Here is a 23,223-nt window from a genome sequence, read left to right on the forward strand (position 1 = left end):
GCAAGGTGGCTGGTGTGAGGGGAGTGTAGAGAGAACGGGAAAGAGTGGAGACGGCGGCAGCAGAAGGACTCGAGATTTGATTCACAGGAGATGGCGAGGCATGGTGGGTGGGAAGACGGGACATTGAATTACTGCGGAAGGGAAGCCTTACAGGGCGGGGAGTTTTGTCCGTGGGTCCTCTGCTCTGTTCCCAGCTTCTGGAACAGTGCCTGGTACGTAGTCCGTGCTCGCTAGCAGTTGTTTAAACGGACAAGTAAACAAAAGACTCCCAACAGCGTTTAATTTTGTCGTACAGGCTCACAGTAATGAAACCATAGGGAGCGTGCGATGGAAGATAGCCAAGCAGTTGTGCTCACCTGTGGACAACATACAGATATTTACGAACGATAGCCTGGTAGGTTTAAACCCACACTCTGTGGCCCTTCAGCCTGCCGTCAATGCCTTCCTCTTCCTGCCAGTAATTAAGAAACCACTTTTCGCAGCTGACCGTGAATAAAGATCAAAAGCTCCTCCACCAGCTGGGCTTTTCTGATGAACAGATCCTCACGGTGAAGACTTCGGGCAGCGGGACCCCATCCGGCAGCTCCGCGGACTCCTCGACCAGCTCCAGCAGCAGCGGCAGTGGGGCCTTTAGCTCATCGTACGCCATGGAGCAGGTACGGGGTGCTGGAGTCAGGTGACCAGTCAGAATTTAGGAAGCCCCCAGAGACTTGGATGACCGGGTCCTCTTCTCCCAGACACGTCCTGACCGATGAGGTTCCTAAGGGAATGAGCGTAGACAGAGGAGAGGCCAAAGGACCGAGCCAGGGAACTTCTTTGTATAGAGATCGAGGGTGAAGAGGACCCAGCAGGGGAGACCACAGAAGAGCCAGAGAGGAAGGGGAAAGCCAAGCGAGTCCTGACAGCCGAGTGAAGACAGGGTTGCAGCAGATTGTTGACTGTACCTTTAAAATACGCCTCAAACCTAGTTACTGTCATCTGTCTCCATGGCTTCCACACCGGTCCAGGCCCCCGCCATGCCTCGCCTGGAGTGTTCCAGCAGTGCCTCCCTGCTCTCACGGCTCTGCCCCAGACCCGTTCAGTCTCTTCTCTGTACAGTGCCTGGCAGCCCGGGGTCTTTTTAAACAGCAGTCATGTTGTGCCACCCTCAGCCCAAAGACTCCCAGGACTTCATCTCAGAGTAGGAGCCAGGGTCTGCCGATCCCCACAGGGCCAACCTCACAGACCTTCGTGGAACCTCTCTGATCTCTCCTCCCTTGACCCCGCCTCGCTCCCACCCCTCCAGCTGCACTAGCCTCCACATTGGTCCTCAGACTTAGCAGCGTCCGTGCGCTTGCTCGTCCCTGTGTCTGGAACGTTCCTCACCAATATCCAGGTGGTCCCCTCTCACGTTCTTCGGCTCTCACTCAAATGTTGCCTTCTTGGTGGCAATCCTATTTACATTCTTAGCTCCAGCCCTGCACTTCGTATCTCCCGTCCCGACTTAACGTTTTCTTTAACGTACCGTGTGTTTTATCTTATGTAATGTCTCTCTCTCTCCCCAGTGAAATATAAACTCCATGAGAGCAGACTTCTGCCCGTTTTGCTCACTGTTGTATCCCCAGCACCTAAAACAGTGCCTAGAACATAAAAGGTACAAAGTCAGGATTTTTTGAGGGATTTCCTGAAATCAGCCCGTGTACTTTGTACCTTCTCTGTGTCAGGACCGAGCTTGGCACCAGAGATAAAAACCAATGAGACTGGTTGTGCTTCTTAGCTTTTATAGTCCAACAAGGAACATCACACCAGACCTTATGTAAAGGTATTCTAATAGCATGTGAAGGTTTTTTTTTTTTTCATATTTGTATATATATACACATATTGCCTTATTTCCAATTACAAGATCTTTGTGTATTATGTTTTTTTACCTTTAGCATAATCTTGCCATTGATCTCAACTCCTCAGGGTCAGTATTAGTATAATGTGTTTGTTTTTTAAGTAACCGTACTTATAGTAAGAATTTAAGGAAGATCCCATTCAAGAGTAGCATTATGACAGTTAATTAACAACAGAAAAAAATGTACAAACATCCTTTTACTTTATTGCACTTGGCAGATTTTGGGTTTTTTTTTTACAAATTGAAGGTTTGTGGCGACTCTGCACCAAGCAAGTCTGCTGGTACCATTTTTCCAACAGCATTTGCTGACTTTGTGTCTCGGTGTCACGTTTTGGTAATTCTCACAACATTTCAGACTTTTTACTATTACATTTATCATGGCGATCTGTGGTCCCTGGCCTGTGATGTTACTGTAATTACTTGGGGCACCACGAACTGTGCCCATAGAAGACGGTAAACTTAGTAAATGTTGTGTGCGTTCCGGCTGCTCCACAACCAGCTCTTCCCCTTCTCTCTCCCCCCCTCCTCGGGCCTCCCTATTCCCTGAGACAACAGCAATACTGGAATCAGGCCACCATTATAATAGCCCTGCTGTGGCCCCTGGGCGTTCAGGTGAGAGGAAGAGCTGCACGAGTCTCCCTTTCGGTCAAGAGCCAGAAATGACGAAGCTTAGTGAGGAAGGCCGAAAGCTAGGCCTCCTGCACCGAACGCTTGGCCAACTTTTGAGTGCAAGGGAAAGTTCTTGAAGGAAATTGAAAGTGCTACTCCAGTGAGCTCCCAAAGGATAAGAAAGGGAAACGGCCGCATTGCTGATACGGAGAAAGTGTGAGTGGCCGGGGTGGAAGGTCAGACCAGCCGCAGCATCCTCTTAAGCCAGAGCCTGATCCGGAGCAAGGCTCTAACTCTCCTCACTTCTTGGGAAGGCTGAGAGAGGTGAAGAAGCTGCAGAAGGAAAGTCTGAAGCTAGTAGAGGTGGATTCACGAGGTTTAAGGAAGGAAGCCGTCTCCATGACACGAGATTACAAGGGGAAGCAGCAAGTGCTGCTGTGGAAGCTGCCGCAGGTTCTCCAGGAGATCTGGCTCAGAGAATTCATGAAGGTGGCTGTACTACACGACAGATTTCGGTACAGATGGAAGACCTTCTATTGGAAGAAGACGCCATCCAGGACTTTCCTAGCTAGAGAGGAGTAGTCAGTGCCTGGCTTCAAAGCTCCAAAGCACAAGCTGACTCTTGTTAGGGGCTAATGCAGCTGATGACTCTAAGTCGAAGCCAGTGCTCCTTCACCCCTGAAAATCTTAGGACCATTGGGAATGATGCCTAATCTACACTTTCTGTGCTCCATAAATGGAACGACAAAGCCTGGATGACAGCACATTTATTTACAACATAGTTTGCTAAACCCACTCTTGAGACCTGCTACTCAGGAAGGAAGACTCTTTTCAAAATACTGCTGCTCAGTGACAGTGTTCCTGGTGACCCAAGAGCTCTGATGGAGATGTACAACGAGATGAATGTTGTTTTCGTGCCGGCTAACCCAGCATCCGTTGCGCAGCCCGTGGATCAAGGAGTCATTCATTTCCACTTTCAAGTCTGAAAGTCCTGAGGCTATAGCTGCTATCCATAGTGATTCCTCTGATGGATCTGGGCAAAGTAAATTGAAAAACTTCTGGAAAGGATTCACCATTAAGATGCCATTAAGAATATTTGTGATTCTTAGGAAGTGGTCAAAATAACAGCATTTGCAGGAGTTTGAAAGAAGTTGATTCCAACTCTCATGGATGACTTTGAGGGGTTCAAGACTTCCCTGAACGAAGTAACTGCAGATGGGGTGGAAAGAGCAAGAGAACTAGAATTAGAAGCGGAGCTTGAAGATGGGACTGAATGCTGCAATCTGATGATAAAACCTGAACAGAGGAAGAGTTGCTTCTTATGGATGAACAAAGTGGTTTCTTGAAATGGAATCGACTCCTGTGAAGATGTGAATATTTTTGAAAGGACGGCAAAGGATTCAGAGTATCACATAAACTTAGTTGATAAAGCAGCGGCAGGGTTGGAGAGGACTGACTCCATTTTTTAAAATGTTTATGTATTTATTTTTGAGAGAGAGAGGGAGGGAGGAGATGGAGACTCCCAGGCAGGCTCAGCACTATCAGTGCAGAGCCCGATGTGGGCCTCGAACTCATGAACCATGAGATCATGACCTGAGCCGAAACCAAGAGTTGGATGCTTAACCGACTGAGCCACCCAGATGTCCCGGATTGACTCCACTTTTGAGAGTTTTGTGGGTAAAATGCTATCAGATAGCCTTGTGTGCTACAGAGAAATTGTTCGTGAAAGGAAAAGTCCATCAGTGCAGCCAACTCGATTGTTGTCTTATTTTAAGAAATCGCCGTAGACACCTCGGCCTGCACAGCCGCCACCCTCACCATCGGCAGCCATCGACATCCAGGCAAGACCCTCCACCAGCAAAAAGATTACGACTCGTTGAAAGCTCACATGATGGTTAGCATTTTTTTAGCAATAAAGTGTAATTAAGACACGATACATTGGGGTGTTTTTTTTTGATATAATGCTACTATACCCTTCATAGACTACAGTAGAGTATAAACGTGTATGCAGTGGGAATCCAAAAACTCACTCGATTCTTGCAGTATTTGCTTCTTGCTGTGGTCTGGAACTGACCCTGCAATATCTGAACTATGCCTGTACACAACGTCTTCAAGCTTAACATTTTCAAATTATATCCTGAATTTATTAAAAACCTTCCTTTGTATAATGACATTCTGTAGCGATGTCTGGTTTCGTAACTTTATAACCAGAAAATAGTACTTTAATCACATCTACATCTGTTCTACGTGTTGTGTGTGTTTATACATTTGTACTACTGTAATTTTGCTCTTAAATCTTTCATTACCTTGTTTGCTCCTGATGAGCCATGATCAGCTTCTAATGGTGTCTACTCTCCATTCTCTTCATTATACCTGCCCATCATTTTACCTTTCTTCCACTGCCTGCCTTTTGGCGCCTTAGCCCCTCACCTGCAGGCGGGTAGGAGCGAGCCCTGTAAGTAGACGCACTAGAAGGTAGTGGTCCCGCCGGTCTGTTCCCAGGTGTTGCTCCGTAGGGCAGGTAAGCACGCTGTTCCCTTCAAGCTTTGTAGTGGCCAGTCTTTCAGAATTAGTCATTTTATTGTTGGCACAATATTTCTATTTGGTTAGAAAAAGAGAAAATTCTTTCGTCAGTTTGTATTTATATTTTGCTTTTTTCCTCAGGAGAAGTCCCTCCCTGGTGTTGTGATGGCACTTGTATGTAATGTGTTTGACATGCTTTACCAGCTCGCCAATCTGGAGGAGCCAAGGTATGATGGAAATATTTATGAAGCATGAAAAAGAGAAAGCTATTAAAGTTAGGGAGCCCAGCGTATTTTTACTTTACATCTGTCAGGAACAAATGACTTTGTTCTTGAAACTGACTTACGTGACAGAACTTGTATTTGACAAATTTCAGGATAACTCTACGCGTACGAAAGCTTCTCCTGTTGATACCCACTGACCCAGCCATTCAGGAAGCCCTGGATCAACTTGATTCTCTAGGAAGAAAGGTATAAGCATCTTGGACAGTTACCTAACTGGCATGGAAATTTGATGTCATGATTCAGTAAAAATACAACCGGAAATCACTTTAAGGCCATGTGATACCATCTTTCCCATAACAGCTCTTCTTTAGAAAATTACTTTCACTGTACATGGAAATCAGAACTTCATGTTGACTTTTAAGTGATCTAGAGTCAGTAACGACATCAAGTTTTGAATATCCTCTATTTCCATGTTCTTCTTGTTCTGTATTAAGAAACTCTGAAGCCCAGAGAGAGGAAGTGTCTTGTCCAAGATCAGACTCTAGTTCTGATTCAGCAAAGATGTTTTTCTTCCGTCCTGATGCCTCTCTGAATGTGATTGTTGTGTGTGTTTGAGTTGCTGGCATAATTATATCATTTCATTTTTTCCACAGCTGATATTTAAAGTTCATCTTAATTTCTAGAATGTTGTTCCTCAAGAATTTGATTATGTATTGAAATTGTATTTTATCTGTAATAGTGTTTAATTATGTTCTCAATAAGTTCATGTGGAACAAAGCCGTTAGAAGGTATGAATTCACGTTACCAGTGGCTAAAGGTTTAGATCAGCTCGTGGTCTTGTCGTACACGGCTCAGGTATTATTTGTGGGGAGAGGAAAATTAACGTAATTCTAAAACGTATCACTAGTACTGGCTAAAAACGTTTTCAAAACTACCACTTCTACAGTCTTACAATTTTAATTACCGGTATTTAGTAGTGCAGATGTTAAAAACACGGAAGCAAATAAAAATGACCTTGCTAGTGTTGCCTGGAAGACATTCTCAGACGCATTCATGGTAGGGTTGGAACGCTGTTGAGCACGTACAGTTTGTGTGATGGAATTTGATGTTTTGTTAGTAATTACAAAGCGATGTGTCTTGGAGGTTGATTTATAGAAGATTTCTTTGGTGCAATTATAATAAAGAGAAAAGAATGTTAGAATACGCATTAAGATGTGTTTCTCTCTAATTTGTGCTTCTAACACATATATTCTTGGTTTTCATTCTTGAAAAACTTAGAAAACATTACTGTCCGAAACGAGTTCTCAGTCCTCAAAGTCTCCATCCCTGTCCTCAAAGCAGCAGCATCAGCCAAGCGCCAGCTCGATTTTGGAAAGTCTGTTTCGCTCTTTTGCTCCGGGAATGTCCACCTTCCGAGTGCTCTACAACTTAGAAGTAAGAAGGCTCATTTCTTTTCGTTTCATTTGGACAGATTCGTTTTCGTTTGCAGATTCCTGCGTTTAGATACCAGAGATAAGTAAATAGGTTTCTACTTGTATTGGATGATCTGTGAAAAAATTAGATTTCAAAAAAAAAGTAAGAAACAGAATATAAATTGAAACATTTTGTCGTTTTGGGGCCTTAGAAGATGCTCAGGCTTTTTTTCACTTTATACCTATGTATGTTGTTATAGTTGCAAAACAGCATCTAAATAAATAGTGAGGAAGCCTTGTGTAGTAAAATACGCCATCGTCTTCCTCTGGAAATTTAGCAAATTGTCTAACATGAGTTGTTATCCTCAGTCTTCTCGTTACTAAATGCATCCTAACTTTTTATTTTTATTTTTTTTAATTTTTTTTTTCAACGTTTATTTATTTTTGGGACAGAGAGAGACAGAGCATGAACGGGGGAGGGGCAGAGAGAGAGGGAGACACAGAACCGGAAACAGGCTCCAGGCTCCGAGCCATCAGCCCAGAGCCTGACGCGGGGCTCGAACTCCCGGACCGCGAGATGGTGACCTGGCTGAAGTCGGACGCTTAACCGACTGCGCCACCCAGGCGCCCCTCATCCTAACTTTTTAAAGAACGATTGTAATTTGTTGTTCTAAATGAAGCAGCGAGGGGGTGGTCAGGAAGTACATTAACCTTCTTATTTCAAGGTTTTAAAAAAAGGTTTGGAAGTATTTAAACAAAAGTACATGTTTATTACCCTCTTTTCCCCAAAGTAGCTTTAAACTCGTAGATTTAGTTCAATAAACATCTGATAACTGTATAAGGTGTGCAAGTCATTGTGGTCGCTAGAGGATGACCGCTGAAAAGGCAAGATATTTGCTCCAGAATCTTGAGTGAAACGTAAGGAGGCTACATTCTCTGAGTCTTGAGAGCAAAGCGTTGGGAGAGTGAGCAGGTGGAAATAGTCCCGTTCTTGGAGAGCGAAGGGTCAGACCCTCTTGCCATTTTCGGTCTGGAGAAGATAAGGCCCTGAATGATTTTGCTTTGTCCCAAGTTTTATTTCATCTGACAGTCTAATTTGGAGTGTGTAATTCTATTCATTCATTTTTCTGCATCACTTCTTGCCTGTGTGTTCAAGCTGTGTTATTTCATATTGGCCTTAAAGTAATCATTCTTGTGAAAAAAATACGTGGGGTTCAAAATGAGAAAATATTTAGCAAGTGTTTTTAAAATAAAGTATGTCTTTATTTAATGTGGACATTTAAAAATGTTTAATATTCCAAGGCAGAATTGCCCATTAATTTTTGGTCAATTTAAGCTTATAAATTTTTCAGTACTTGCCAGATTTATCCTTTGCCTTTGAATGACTGTCTCAGAAAAGTTAAAGTATAAACCTTAACACCCACATTTGAGAGCACGTAGAAAAACGGAATGGCATGACAATGAATCTGGGTTGTCGCCAACTACCTAGGTTGCCACATCTTACAGCCGAAGGACAGTGGTTGTAAAATACCTCCAGCACAGTTTCAGGGAAATCCTTTGATAGGTTGTTTTTCGCTTTAACACAAAACATTTGGAAAACCTAATACTTTCAAAAGCACTTTTTTTTTTTTTTTTTTTTTTACTGACTCCTGAAAGGCTAATTTCCTTGCATTTCAGTCTTCCACTTACATTTGCCTACTAGGTAGCTTCAAAGAGGATATTCCAAATACCCATTCCTTTGAAGAAATTTTCCTTCTTTACTACACTGTTGTCCACTGAGCATGAGGAGTACGTGCATGTGGCTGTCCGCTCACAGGAAGGATTAGAAAAACACTGTAAAGGATTAGAAAAGGATTGTTAATGCTCATAATCTGAGGTTGAAGAGCCTGTTACCCAAAGAGCACTTTAGGAAGATAGCATCTGTAAAAAAGAAATCCCATGCTAAAAATCTATGCACATACGACCCATGGATTCATAGAAACAGACTTTTCTAGAATTGAGAAGGATCTTGAATTGTATCTACTTTAAAAATACCTTGGGGGGGGGGGGCGCCTGGGTGGCTCAGTCGATTAAGGGTCGACTTCAGCTCAGGTCATGATCTCGCAGTCCGTGAGTTTGAGCCCCACATCGGGCTCTGTGCTACAGCTCAGAGCCTGGAGCCTGCTTCGGATTCTGTGTCTCCCTCTCTCTGTGTCCCTCCCCCACTCACACCCTGTCTGTCAAAAATTATTAAATGTTAAAAAAAATTTTTTTTTAATACCTTGGGGAAACTGAGGCAGTGGGTCTTTTTTTTTTCTTTTTTTAAATTTTCAATCATAACTAAGCAGTTGTTTACTAAGTCTCATACTATAGTATGATTATTTACTAGAAATAATATCTGCCATACCAGAATTTTCAGTTAAGCTTTCCTTTAGGTACGTGTGTCAGTGTCATAAAAGGGGCATAGATGTAGGAGGGAGTTTGAAGTCACTTAGCCTTTTGGGTCTCAGTCGTGTACAGTAAAACACATAACACCCGCAGGGTGAGATATAAGAGAGAAGGCATGCTAACAGCCTCATCCTCTTTTGTTGTAGGTGCTCAATAAATAAGAGTTTGAGAATCATTATTAGAGAGCTCGTCTAGCATTTTTAAAAAATATTTATTTATTTTGAGAGAGTACACGCACGTGCACATGCATGAGTGAGTGGGGGAGGGGCAGAGAAAGAGAATCCCAAGCAGGCTCCGCACTGCCAGTACAGAGCCCGACTCGGGGTCAGTCCCATGAACTGTGAGATCACGACCAGAGCCAAAATCTAGAGTCGGACGCTTAACTGACTGAGCCACCCAGGTGCCCCTTGTCTAACATTTTTAATGAATGGGCTATTTTATAAAACTTTATATACTTTTTCGAAAGCATATCTAGCCTATCACATGGAATCTGAAGTGGGCTCTAGGCTCTGCGTTCAGCACAGAGCCCGAAGCAGGGCTCCATCTCATGAGCTGTGAGATCATGACCTGAGTCGAAGTCGGACGCTCAACCGACTGAGCCACCCAGGTGCCCCTGCTCTTATCTAAGCCTGAGAGCCTGAGACATCCACTTTTGCTGGTTTCGTGAAAAGAACACACCAGCTTTCTTCAACAAAACAGATTTCTCTTGCCAAGCGAATAGAACTTGGAAAATGTGAATATTTCCATTGCGACACGTTAGCCTCCTTATACTTCGGGGGGGGGGGGGAGGGTGGGAACAGCATGCAGCACTTAAAGAGACTCAGACTCGAGTTATCTGATTCTTTTACTTAGTGAAGGAGTAATTTCTGCTGGAAATGTTGGGATGATTAATTGTATTTATCTGTTTTCAAGGTTCTGAGCTCCAAACTCATGCCAACAGCTGATGATGACATGGCAAGAAATTGTGCGAAATCCTTCTGTGAGAACTTCCTCAAAGCAGGAGGGTTGAGGTTAGTCTCACTGTGATGTTACACGAGTTGCAGAGAATGGGTGTAGTTATCGTGGCTGGTTTCTCCTGCCAGGCCTTGCTTCTGCCTACAAGGTATTATGTGAAGCATCATGAGAGGTATAATCAGGAGTGATGTTTCAGTCTTCGGAACGCCTGAATTCATTCTGTGACTTTTGGTTCTTTGGAGAACCGGCAGAAGCACATCTCCTTCCCTCTGGTAGTGGAGGAAATTCTTGAAGAAGAGAGGAAGCAGATCTGTTTCTGTTCATTCCCACCTCTGTTTCACACCAGGTGAATGTGATTCCTGGTAACGCTGTTACCTACGAGTGCTGTACGAGGCACTCGTGCTGGGGATGCAGAGATAACTTAGATCTCATCCCTGCCCTAGAGCGGTTCATGGTTTTAGCAAAGAATAACAGTTATTGTAGGTCCCAAAACAGGCTAATAGAAAGTCCTTGGGGGCAGGGGCAGAGGTTATGGAAGATAGTGCTTAAGTGGTTAAATTTTCATGGGATAATAAGATTAGGAAGCGCTTCACAGAACGTGGTGTTTGAGCTGGGAATTGAGAAGTGAGCAGTCATCCCCTAGCGGGCTCGTGACGAGAGGGCCCGCTAAGCCAGAGAGGACGGGGTGAGCACAGGCACTAAGGTGCGTGGCCTGTCCTGGGAACCACGGTAGCCCGGGGAGGTCCCGAGCACGGGCGGAAGGAGAGATGTATGTAAAGTAGGGCCACCCTGAGGAACTTCAACCTTAGCTTCTAGACCGGGGAACACAGGAGGTTTCAGAGCCAAGCATTGCCTGGAACGCTCGCTTTGGCTGCAGTGGGGACGATGAGTAAATAGAAGCGGGAGAGGTAGAGGCAGGGAGAGCCCTGTGGAGCTGTGGCAGTGGCCCAGAGCAGAGTAACAGGTTGTAAATGTAGGGCGCCGATAACTGACATTTATAGGGTAACGTGGACAAGTCTTATGACTAGAAGTACCGGAGGAGATTTCGAAATGGCCCTGTGATTCCTAGCCTGGGACAGTGAGCAAATGGTGAACATTTGGTCAGTGTGGGAAGTAAGCGTGGAAGGAGATGGAGGGCACGGGACATCAAGAGGGATGGACGTGGTTGGTCAGGTGAAGTGCATGCTTTGGCCGCGATGCCCTCGAGGGGAGCGGAGAGCAGCATTGGAGACATGGAGGGGCCAATGGTGTGTGAGTGGCGTTAGGGCACGAGTGTTCAGCGGTGAGCGTGAGGGCAGGAGGTGGAGTCAGACTGCAGGCCGCTGCTTTACGGTGAGCAGAGAAGGGGGTGACAGTGACAGTGACCGGAAGGGAAGAATAGCTGAGGGGAAAGTTGGCTTTTCTGCCTTGCTTTTACCTCGGGGAAGCCTAGGTTGCCTTTGCAGACTGTCTTAAAAAGAACGACCAAAGGAAAAGGGATGATCCCTGGGGCCAAGTTCTCCTGCTCTGGAAAGAAGCAGGCCTGCTGTTTCCTCAGGTGAGGAGGCCATGAAGGCCGAGGACTGTTGAAGCAATTCCTGTGGGAGGCCTTGTGGGGAAGAGGCTGAGCCGAGACCTTAAAGGGAACGGGCCTGAAAGAACCCCCAAGCGTATGGAAGGCCTACCGCTTGGAGCTTTATTTGTTTTCAGAATCGCAGAGGTGTTCTCAGAGAACACTCATTTCTGATTACTCACTTCCGCTTACAGAGCTCTGGCGTGAAGGCGTTTTACTGCTGGCTTAGTTTTGTATGTCAGTTAACCTCCATGTCAGGCATTGTTCTGAACACTGAGAGCAGAGCAGTGAACAGATAAGACAAACTCCACATCCTTGTGAAGCCTACCGTCTAGAGGGGGGAGATGAACAGTAAAGAAATAAAGGTAAAAGCATATGTCGGGAGGCGAGAAGAGCTGTAGACAAAAATGAGACCAGCAAGAGGGGACGGACAGGGTTGTGATTTTCAGTAGGGTGATCAGGGAAGGTGTCACTGATGGGGTGATGTTTTACAAACATCTGAAAGAGGTGAGGAAACAAGACCTGGAGATCCCTGGGGGAGAGCCGTCCAGAAGGGCAGTCAGTGTGTGCCCCTGCGTGAAAGACCTGGTACCTTTGGAGACCAGCAGTCCCGCGTGGTTGGGGTAGTGGGAAGGAGGCAAAACAGGGACACATGAGGCTATAGACATACCAGAGGTCAGCGTATGTAGAATCTTACAGGTTCGCGTGAAGACTTTTTTCTCTGCAGGAAATCAGAGGCCCGTGGAGGATTTTGTGCAAAGCAGTGCGATGATCTCACTTATATTTTAAAAGGATCACTCTGATCTTTTGAGAGTAGATTTTGGGGGTGGAGAGTCAAGAGTAGAAGCAGGAAGAACAGTTAGGAAGCTTTTATAGGAATAGAGATTGTAGCGGATGTGATAGCTTTATTGAGTTCACCCATCCCAGGTATGTTTTTTAACTGTTAGTTCCAGTAATAAGATAACGGTTAATCAGTGAACTCACAGCAGTTAGCGAAAAGGAGGACTATCCAAATGCTTTATCTTTTGGCTAAGCAAGGAATCTAATGCTAAAGGGACCGGGAGGGTTCTAGGTATCATGGGAAATCATTGCTAAAAATATATCTGGTCCATGTGTATGTAAGGACCTTGTAGAAATTGTAAGTAATTGATAACATTTACATGAGCAATTAAATTAGAGAAAATTTCCTATGAAAGAAATACAAGTCTTTATTTCATATTCTGCCCTTTTGTTTTCTTTTAAGTTTGGTTGTAAATGTCATGCAGAGGGATTCCATCCCCTCAGAAGTAGACTATGAAACAAGGCAGGGAGTTTACTCCATCTGCCTACAGCTTGCAAGGTAGGTAAATACATCCTACTAGTCTCCCAAGGCAGTATTTTTCTTCCCAAGCCCTATCATTTTGAGTAGTTATGAAATGACCTCAAATAAATGTAGCTTTTTGTTTCCTTTGAAGATTCTTACTTGTTGGGCAAACAATGCCCACGTTGTTAGATGAAGACCTCACCAAAGATGGCATAGAAGCACTTTCTTCTCGCCCATTCCGAAACGTCAGCCGGCAGACAAGCAGGCAGATGTCCTTGTGTGGTACCCCAGAGAAGTCCTCCTACCGACAGTTGTCCGTGTCCGACAGGTCTTCTATCAGGGTCGAGGAGATCATCCCTGCTGCGCGAGTTGCGATACAAGTAAGTGATCTGTGCATTCAAGCAGTGTGGCGTCTTTCCTCTTTGAAGGAAGTTATTGACATGAATATGGCCTTCAAGGAACTTCCAGTGAGCAAGAAAGAGACCACTAGTGCAGAAATGACTGTAATTCAAGGCGGGAACCGTCAAGGGTTGTGGGAGGGCTACAAGGGCAGAACATTTGCAGGCCTTCAGAATAAGAACAGTAATCGCCTTCACCCATGGCTGTCGTGGATGATTTTACATAGCAGGTGGCATTGGTGTTAGGCCTCAAAGATAGGAGAGATTACAGATGGCGAAGCATGGAGAATTGTTCCAGCAGGAGGGCAGGTGTGAGCAAAGGTAGAGAGACAGAACAGAGCTTGTAGGGAAGGCCACGGGGTCGTTCACAGAGTAGTGTGGGAGAGGAGAGTGGCAGGTGTCTGAAAGCCTGAGCGTGGAGATCAGTCTCTGTGTTACAGGTAGCAGAGAGATACTGAAAGTCTTTGAACAGTATGGAAGCATGAAAAAGGCTGTCCTTCTGGATGATCTTGGCGGAAAAGAGTCTCACAAAACTGAGACCAGTGAGAAGGTTCTGGAAGTCAGTAGAATAATCATGTTCCAGTACTACCTTTTCTCATGACTCTTTCCATACTTCTTTAGACAATGGAAGTAAGTGACTTCACGTCTACTGTGGCTTGTTTCATGAGGTTGTCATGGGCTGCGGCTGCAGGACGACTGGACCTCGTTGGGAGTAGCCAGCCAATTAAAGAAAGCAATTCTCTGTTTCCTGCTGGAATTCGAAACAGACTCAGCAGCTCAGGTACTGATTGAAAAGGACAGAGTAATGAGCTCGTTGGGCAAGAAAGAAGCTGTAAGAGTTACCTATGCATAGGCTTGTTCAGAGTCACGAGAAGAAAGCCTTTTCTCTTGCTTTTGAACATGAGTAAAAAACCCATGAAGCTGTGCACTTAAGACTTGTGCACATTACTGAACTTGTGCCATACTTCATCGAAGAAAACAAGCATTGGTACGCAGAGAGTAAGTGGGGAAACCAAACCAAGCAGAGTTTTTAGCTCACTGAGGGTTGTAAAAGTGCCAAGAGGCGAATAATGGTGGCTGTAATAAAAACGCATCTAGAATTCCTACCTGGGAAAGTCATTATCTTGATTTGGCTGGTTATTTTCTGCTACGCTTTTATAAATAGCTTTATTTCTCAGCTTCATTTGGTTTCCCTCTTCAGTTTGTGTGTGTGTGTGTGTGTGTGTGTGTGTGTGTACCTCAGTATAAAAAAAGTTTCAAAAACGTATGGCATTCTTACAGTGAAGCGCAGAAATGTTAAATGTACATGCTTTTTGGGATTTTTCTGTACGGATAACCCATCTAGATCAGGATGAGGAACATTTCTAACATCCCCACAAGACTCTCTCATGCCTTCCAAACTGCACCGTTCTCCCTTCTGTCACCTCAAATGAGTTTCGCCCCATAAGTGCATATTTTGAGTGCCTCCAGATGTGTTTTAAAGCAGTCAGGGTCAGATAAAGTGATTAAGTGTCTCTTGTTTCCTAGACCAAAATGTCAGATTGCCTCTTCACACCCTTTAATTTCACTTGAGGCTCCCGGGGCGCATTAAAAGGATGTTAGGGTACTGTGAGGGTCCTGTGGGGTCCGCGGTAACCTCCTGCTTGCCTCTTCCCAGGAAGCAATTGCAGCTCTGGGAGCGAAGGGGACCCAGCAGCCCTGCACGCAGGCATCTGCGTGCGCCAACAGTCTGTGTCCACCAAAGACTCCCTGATCGCCGGGGAGGCTCTCTCTCTTCTTGTCACGTGCCTGCAGCTTCGGAGCCAGCAACTGGGTATGCAGGAGGCTTGTTTTCCCTTCATCTCTTTTAGGGAAAGGCCAGGTTTCTGTTGGCCTTCATAGATAAAGTCATACTAATAGAAATGGAAAAGGGGGCAAAGTTGGCAGGTGGAGTAAGTAAGAATAGTGCTTAGAGTAGTTAGATTCTGAATAAGTATTTATTGAGTACCTTCTGTAAGCAGGGTTCCACAGTAGGTGTTGAAAGGGCACTCTGCCTGCCCTCCAGGAGCTTACTGTCTAGTTGAGGAATTAAGACAACCCACATTTATAGCCCATGAACCACAGAACTAGAATTACATATCAGTCTCTAAACTGATGATGACTCTAGTAGTCAAAGTCATGAAACTTCAGATTTGCCTTTTCATCTTCATTTGTGGGCTTTGGCAGACTGGGGCTGTTATTGATCCTACTTTAACGTTAGAACACCGCAGGGTGTTCTCATCACACTCTCTTCTCTGTCTGTGCCCCTTCTCCCCATGATCTCATCCACCGTCACAGCCCCACACTCCTTCTAGATGCAGATAATGTCTGAATTTGGAGCTCTGGCCTGGATCACTGCCCCGACCCCTCCACTGGGCTCTTAGGTAGACTTCCCAGGCTTGACGGTTCCACAGCTGAAATGCTCAGCTGGCCCGTATCACACACATTTACCAGCTTAGTTAATAGTGGCTTCATTCTTTCACTTGCTCTGGCCAGAAACCTTGCAGTCATCCTTGATTTCCTTTTTCACACCCATTTCTAATGAGTCAGCACATTCTCCTTCCAACTGTGTCTAGATTCCACCCTCTGGTACCACTGTCACTGTCACAACCCTCTGATCCAGCATCACCCCTTGCTTGGATTATAGCAGTAGCACCTTCACTAATCTCCCTGCTTCTACCCTGGCAGTTTACTCTCCACACAGTAACCAGAGTGGACCTCCTACCATGTAAGTCAGATTGTATCATTCCTCTGTTGAAAACCTGGCAGCGGCTTCTCAGGTCGCACTGAGTAAAAGCCAAATCTTAATTACTAAGGCATTCGAGGCCAGACAGAGTCCACCCCTTTGATGCCTCTGTGCCTTCACCGTCTACTGCTCTCCCCTCACTCCCTGTGCTTTGGCCACCTGGTGTCCTGGCTGTTCCCCAGCACTCCAGGCACATTCCTGCCTCAGGACCCTCGCACCGGCTGTTCCCTCTTCCTGGTGTGTTCTTCCCCCATCTTTCCCACGTGGCTCTCTCTTCCTCATTTCCTGCAAGTGTGCTTAACCTCACCTACTTAGTGACATGTTGTTCTCTGCCCGCCTTTTTGACTAAGTCACAACCCTCCCCTCATCCCAGCACTACCTAAACCCCTTACCTTGTTTCTTCTTTATCGCTTACTGTTTTATAGCATAGAATATAATTTGTTTACTTACTATGTTTATCGTCATCATCCCTTCTCCATCTGGACTGTAAGCTCCACAGAGACTTTTGTCCACTTTGTTCCCTACTGAATCTCTCACACCCAAATACTGCCCAGTATGTAGTAGGCCCTCAATAAATATTTATTCAGCAACAAAGTCTTAATAGCTCCACTTTTTTTTTTTTTTATTTTTTAAAAAAATTTTTTTTTTTTCAACGTTTATTTATTTTTGGGACAGAGAGAGACAGAGCATGAACGGGGGAGGGGCGGAGAGAGAGAGAGAGAGACACAGAATCGGAAACAGGCTCCAGGCTCTGAGCCATCAGCCCAGAGCCTGACGCGGGGCTCGAACTCACGGACCGCGAGATCGTGACCTGATTGAAGTCGGACGCTTAACCGACTGCGCCACCCAGGCGCCCCAATAGCTCCACTTTTAAAAATTGTGCCAGCCCATAGGTGTCCTGTTCTTCCCTTCTATTACCAATTCAGACTGCCTGTTGTGTAGAATTGATCATGATGTGTTTAGTAGAATATCCAACCTCTTTGTATAAGACACTCAAGGTAAAGCTAGAAAAAACTTAGACATTTATAGAACGGTAAGTAGTGTCCAGATGGTTAGTTTGAGCAAGAATGCTTTTGAAGACATATATAGGAAGTATAAGTCATTATGAAATGCTTTTGAGCAAATGCCATAATCATAGATCAATTTTCCTATCATTATTTTAGTGATATTCTCAAATCAAAATGAAAGAATTACAACTTCCCTTCAAGCTTTTTTATCATTTGTAATTGTATGGTAGGGTACATTTTATAGTTACAGGTATTGATAGTTTATCAAGGCAAGATATATTTATAACCAGTATGTACGAGACACCGTGCTGAAATGCGCAGGTACAGAGATGACCAAGAGTCTCTCGAGGGGAAACTCAGACGTGTGGAGACAGTTATGGGCAGTACTGAATTCGATTCCATGTAGAAGAAGAGATGAAATTCTTCTGTAGTTAAGCATAAATTTTTCAGAATTTTGAAAATGCATTTCCTGACTTGTTTCCCACCCCCGATTCTCCTTATTCTTATTGTTAGCATCTTTCTATAACTTGCCCTGTGTTGCCGATTTTATCATTGATATTCTGCTTGGATCACCAAGTGCTGAGGTAAGAATTTTGACCGTACTAAAAAAATCCCCTTGGTCCTGCTCTGTCGAGGGCCCTTTGGAGACCTGTGACCCTGCGTGGAGTACAGAGGAATGGCATTTAGCCCTCTCAGGAAGTCCTCCGAAGGGGGCGGGGACCACTCTGAGAGCAGAGTAACCATTTGGACTCTCTGCCCTCCCTTCTATTCCATATTCAGAAGTTCAGAGACTAGTGCTAGGGTCAGTTGTGGGTGTTTGTAACAAACAAAACGTTACGGCGGCGTTGAGCATCCATCCACCGCTGGCATTCAGGGTCAACGTGTTGGTCACAATCAAGAAAGACCAGCTGCAAGCCGTGAACTTTCACTGGATTTTCTCATTCTGATTTTCTTGTATGGCCTTGAAAATTCACTTGGAAACACTTGAAGAGTTTTCTTATTTTCATTTTTATCAAATTATGAAACTATTGATTGGCGTAGGAGAGAAGAATACTTTGGGAAATCCGTTCTCAGACTGCATTTGTTTTTAATCAGCCCTAGGGTATTTAATGTCAACTTTACCATTAGTGATTAAACCGTTCACACCCTTATAGTATCCTTCAGGTTGTGGACTTTGGAGGAAAATCCTTTTGTAAGCAGTGTCTAAGTGTCGGTTGGTGTATGTCCTTTGCCACTCACGATGTAATTTCAGATTCGCCGTGCTGCCTGTGATCAACTATACACTCTTAGTCAGACAGATACTTCAGCTCATCCAGATGTGCAGAAGCCAAACCAGTTTCTCCTAGGTGTGATTCTCACAGCCCAGCTACCTCTCTGGTCCCCAACTAGTATAATGAGAGGAGTCAATCAGAGGTATGTAATCAAGATGAAAAAGCTCACGTCATGCAGAAAGAGAATCATGATTTGCATGCTGCCCCCTGCTGAGGTCCACAGTGCATTACTCAGATGACAAAAGAATTTCTCCTTTCCTCTTGTACCCTTTGTGCCCCGAGAGAGGGTATTTCCGTTCTTATTATCCCCATTCAGGACAGGAGAGTCAGAAGAAACAATACCAGGCCTTCTTCCCCTTGAATTACTTCCCATTCTCACCTCCACCCCAGCTGGTCCACCACCCTCAAGAGAAAGAGGAGCTTTCTTTCTGAAAGCTGGGTGGTGAGAGGCTGAAATTATTGGAGCCCGATCACTTTTTGAAGGTCCGACTCCTCACGTCCTTGCATGCATCCCTCTCTCAGAGCAGCGTACTTCCTGACTTCATGTCCAGATATAGCTGAGGCATCCTTCTGGCTTTCTTCCCTGGTTTTACATGAGCCTGGGCACGGAGCTGAATCTGCGGTCCAGGCTGATGGAGCGGCTTGAGTAAGTCCGTTCTGCCTGCCCCACTGTCCCTCAATGGGCCAGCCCGCATGCAAGGCTGCCCCGGGCTAGGCCCAGGATGGGAGGTGAGGGGATCCCATGCTGACCTCCACTTTCTCCAACTTAGCTTCACCAGAGAACCCTTGCCGTGGGGCTCATGAGATTTGTGAAATCGGTGTCCACTTGCTTTGTGTATCTGCTTTACAAATTAGAGCCCTGGAAGGGAAGGAATGTTAGAGCTACTCCAAACCCCTAAGTGTGGCTAAGGATCCAGACCCCTAAATTTGGATCCAAACTCGGTCTTTGGAAGCATACAGTTCAATAGCATTAGGTATATTCTCATTATTATGCAACCATCTCCACCAGCCGCTTCTAGAACTTTTTCATCATCCTAAACTAAAACCTGCTGCCCATTAAGGAAGCCGTTGAATGAAAGACTAATAAACTTGACTCCATAAAAACTAAAATACTCTGTGTGGGAAACTAATACCATAAATCCAAAAGTCAGTTGACCGACTGGCTGTATAGATTTGTAACATGACAGACAAGAAGCTAATTTTCATAATGTATATAAAAAGCTGTTAGAAATCACTAGACAAATGACCCAACAGCCAAATTGAAAAATGGGCAAAAGACACGAAGAGACGGTTCCAAAACAAATATAGGTGGGTTGTTTTGTGTTTTTTTGTTTTTCGATTTGCTAGGTTTTTTTCTTTTTACTGCAGCAAAATATACATACAATTGATCATTTTACTGATTTTTAAGTCTGTAATTCAGTGACGTTAAGTACATACACATTGTTGTGCAGCTGTCCCCGCTGTCTGTTCCCAGAACTTTCTCATCATCCCAAACTGAAACTCTGTATCCATTAAAACAGTAACTCCCTGCTCATTCCCCCTCCATCCATTCTCCTATTTCCAAGGTTCCTCCATGTCATAGCGTGTGTTAGTTAGGGTTTCATTTCTAATTAACACTGCAAAATATTTCCTTTATCTGTTCTTTCTTTTGTTGCCTGTGCTTTTGGCATTGCATCCAAGAAATGATCACCAAATCCACTGTCACAAAGTTTCCCCTCTATGTTTTCTTCTGAGGTTTTTAGTTTTCACTCTTATGCTTACTTGTTCGATCTATTCGAGCTAAATTCTGTGTGTAACATAAGGTGCCCAACTTCATTCTTTTCCATGTGGGTAATCCAGTGGTCACGGCACCTTTCTCCCATTGAATGGTTTTGACAACTGATGAAAAATCATTCGACTGCTGGCTTGCTGACTGATTGATTGGCTCTTCGTTTCTCTTCCATTGATCTGTGTGTATCTCCATGCCAGTATCACATGGCTTCATTGCTGTAGCATTGTCGAATTCTTCCAGCGTTGTTTGTCCTCTTCACCGTGCGAGCCTTTTGCTTCCTTTGCTAAGTGGATGCCTAAGTACTTTACTCTTATTGGTGCTTTTGTAAATGGAATTGTTTCCTTTTTCATATTCTCCATTGTTGGTGTATGGAAGCAGAACTGATTTTCGTGTCACGATTTTGTATCTTGCTGCATTTACTGATGAACTCTAAATCTTTCTGTGTGGACTCTGGGGTTTGCCACATGTAGGATCACGTCATCCACAAACCGAGAATTGTACCTCTGTGTAAGCCATTTTTTAAGAAGTGAGCTATTGCACCTGTGCTTTTTGTAAGATTCAGACTATTTAATAGAACTTAAATTTAAGAGTTTGATTTGATATTAAATTTCTCAAAACTCAGGAAAGAAAGAAAGCATTGGATGAGTTTTTAACATACCTTCTCAAAGAATCTCTTGGATGTAGAGCATTTAACTTCACCTAAAATTGAATCTTTAGTTGTATGTTTTTATAATTTGAAATGGTGTTTCACAACTTACTCTAATGGCCGTGTTTGATACATGTTTTCCTTAACAGTGATGACGACAATAGCTCTTTCTGTGGTCTGACTATGTGCCGTGCAGCAGGCCAGGTTCATTGCATATAGTCATCCTGTAATGCTCACAATGGACAAATGAGTTTGACAGTCTTTTTTTTTTTTTTTTTTTTTAATTTTTTTTTCAACGTTTATTTATTTTGGGGACAGAGAGAGACAGAGCATGAACGGGGGAGGGGCAGAGAGAGAGGGAGACACAGAATCAGAAACAGGCTGCAGGCTCTGAGCCATCAGCCCAGAGCCCGACGCGGGGCTCGAACTCACGGACCGCGAGATCGTGACCTGGCTGAAGTCGGACGCCTAACCGACTGCGCCACCCAGGCGCCCCAGAGTTTGACAGTCTTATTGTCTCTTTAATCATCATATTTCTCGGTTCATTATCTCTTCTCATCATTAGTGCATTCTTGAGCCTTTTGTGTGTGTGTGTGTGTGTGTGTGTGTGTGTGTGTGTGTGTGTGTGTTTATTTCCAACACTCTAACAAGCATTTTAGAAATTAGAAACCAGACACATTGTCCCTAGACGCCCAACTGTAAGTGGTGGAGCCAGGATTCGAACCAAGGTCGCCTGACTTTAAAACTTGTGCTCTTTCCTGAGATAATGACAGAGAAGCTTCACTGACCACCCTGGATAAAAGAATTTACCTTCTGTTTTTTCTCTTACTGCACTCTGTTTGCCTTCTTAATATCACCTTTTGACATGTGTATTTTCTAATGTGTTGACTTTTTTGTTCTTTGTCAGCTCTTCTAAAACAGTTGCAAGCATATAGTGGTGCCTAGTCAATGTCGGTTGCTATTTGAATGAATGAGTGTAATCTGTGCATTATGTGTGCAGTCAGCCTGTATATCATCACAAAATGTGAGACTTAGTAATACTGTTTCCCCTCTTTACACTGTAATTTCTATAGTGTATCTGTATCAGCAAAGTCACGAGTGTATTTCTTGCTAAGATATGGAAGTTGAATTCATGTAAAAGCGGTTATTTCATGCTTAGGAAAATTCCCTTGTTCAGCTGTTTTATGAGCCTTTTCTTACAAGGGAAATGCTTTTTATTTCAAAATATGACATTTTTTAATACTTGAAATCTTCTTTTTTTAGACTACTATCTCAGTGTATGGAGTATTTTGATCTAAGGTGCCAATTATTAGATGATCTGACAAGTAAGTAAATGTCTAACTTTGATTCATGTAGGGGGAGGGGAGAGGGAAGAGTAGAAAAGAGAGCCAAATGGACATTTCTAAATCTGACTGAGTGTATCTTAGATAAAAATGAGATTATAATCACTGTTCGAAGTTGAGTTTTATTTTCTTGAAAATAGCATGCAAACCCATATACCAGTTCTCTGTTCTCCAATTATATATGTAACCATTAATGTGTTGAGAAGATTTGTTGGTTTTAAAAATTGTCAAAGACACATGTTTTAATTACGCTGATATGGGGCGGGGGGGGGGTGCGGAAGAGGGGAAAGTGGGTGATGGGCCTTGAGGAGGGCGCTTTTTGGGATGAGCACTGGGTGTTGCGCGTAAGCGATGAACCACGGGAACCTACCCTGGAAACCAAGGGCACTCTTTACGCGCTGTATGTTAGCCAATTGGACAATAAATTATATTAAAAAAAGAAAAAAGAATGACTGGAAAACATGTTGATACTGAATAAAATTACTTTCTTCTTTGAAGAAAAAAATAGTAATAATTACACTGATACAGAACTATTAGGAAGAATCTTTTCTCTCTAGTATAGTGAATTCTGACCATTTTAAAGGCTGATCATTGAAGGAAGGAGGGAATCTCTGTTGAGGTATATTGATAATAATAGAAATGAGTGATAGAAGCCAGTTAATTATTTTGTGTCAGGTGATTGAAGTATTGTTAGAAATTTTAGGGTTAGAGCATTTGGATTTTCATTGTACTTTTGTATAACGCGAATGTATGTCGGGATGCTCTGTGTAAATTTTAGTTGTTTCAAATCAAGAGTCTGTTAGTTTATTTTCCACTCTTTACATAAAAGATTTGCCTCATCTTACAGAAAATAAGTAAATAAAAATCAGGCCGAACAAAAGTACTGATTGGAAACATTAACTGGAAAAGAATGTCAGCGCCGGGCGGTTACAAAGAAATACCTTGCACGTATGCTGGCTGTCAACCTCCACAGTCAGAATTTGCTTGTGAGGTTTGCTGGGGGACAGAGGTGAAAAAGGAAGAAAACTGAGTGGTTTCTCAAAAGAAACAAATCTTTTTGCCAGCACTTAAATCTGAGAGAGACTTGGTGCAGAGGTCTTCATGTAGTGCACACGTGAAGACGTAGTCATTAGTAAGCCTCAG

General features: G+C 43.9%; 1 protein-coding gene across 3 annotated transcripts in view; it reads left to right on the forward strand.

Annotated features, from left to right (window-relative positions):
• Window positions 1–23,223, forward strand: part of USP24 (ubiquitin specific peptidase 24) — a 142,571-nt gene that overhangs the window by 70,758 nt on the left and 48,590 nt on the right. For all 3 annotated transcript variants that reach the window (XM_047869446.1, XM_047869447.1, XM_047869448.1), the window contains exons 27-39: window positions 296–394; window positions 483–656; window positions 5,150–5,235; window positions 5,385–5,478; window positions 6,511–6,666; window positions 9,984–10,081; window positions 12,821–12,916; window positions 13,032–13,260; window positions 13,900–14,059; window positions 14,936–15,091; window positions 17,563–17,633; window positions 18,302–18,462; window positions 22,001–22,062. In XM_047869446.1, coding sequence (XP_047725402.1) covers window positions 296–394; window positions 483–656; window positions 5,150–5,235; window positions 5,385–5,478; window positions 6,511–6,666; window positions 9,984–10,081; window positions 12,821–12,916; window positions 13,032–13,260; window positions 13,900–14,059; window positions 14,936–15,091; window positions 17,563–17,633; window positions 18,302–18,462; window positions 22,001–22,062 — 1,642 coding nt within the window. The remainder of the gene's footprint in view (window positions 1–295; window positions 395–482; window positions 657–5,149; window positions 5,236–5,384; window positions 5,479–6,510; window positions 6,667–9,983; window positions 10,082–12,820; window positions 12,917–13,031; window positions 13,261–13,899; window positions 14,060–14,935; window positions 15,092–17,562; window positions 17,634–18,301; window positions 18,463–22,000; window positions 22,063–23,223) is intronic.

Source organism: Prionailurus viverrinus, chromosome C1, assembly GCF_022837055.1.
Source record: "Prionailurus viverrinus isolate Anna chromosome C1, UM_Priviv_1.0, whole genome shotgun sequence".
Taxonomy (NCBI): domain Eukaryota; kingdom Metazoa; phylum Chordata; class Mammalia; order Carnivora; family Felidae; genus Prionailurus; species Prionailurus viverrinus.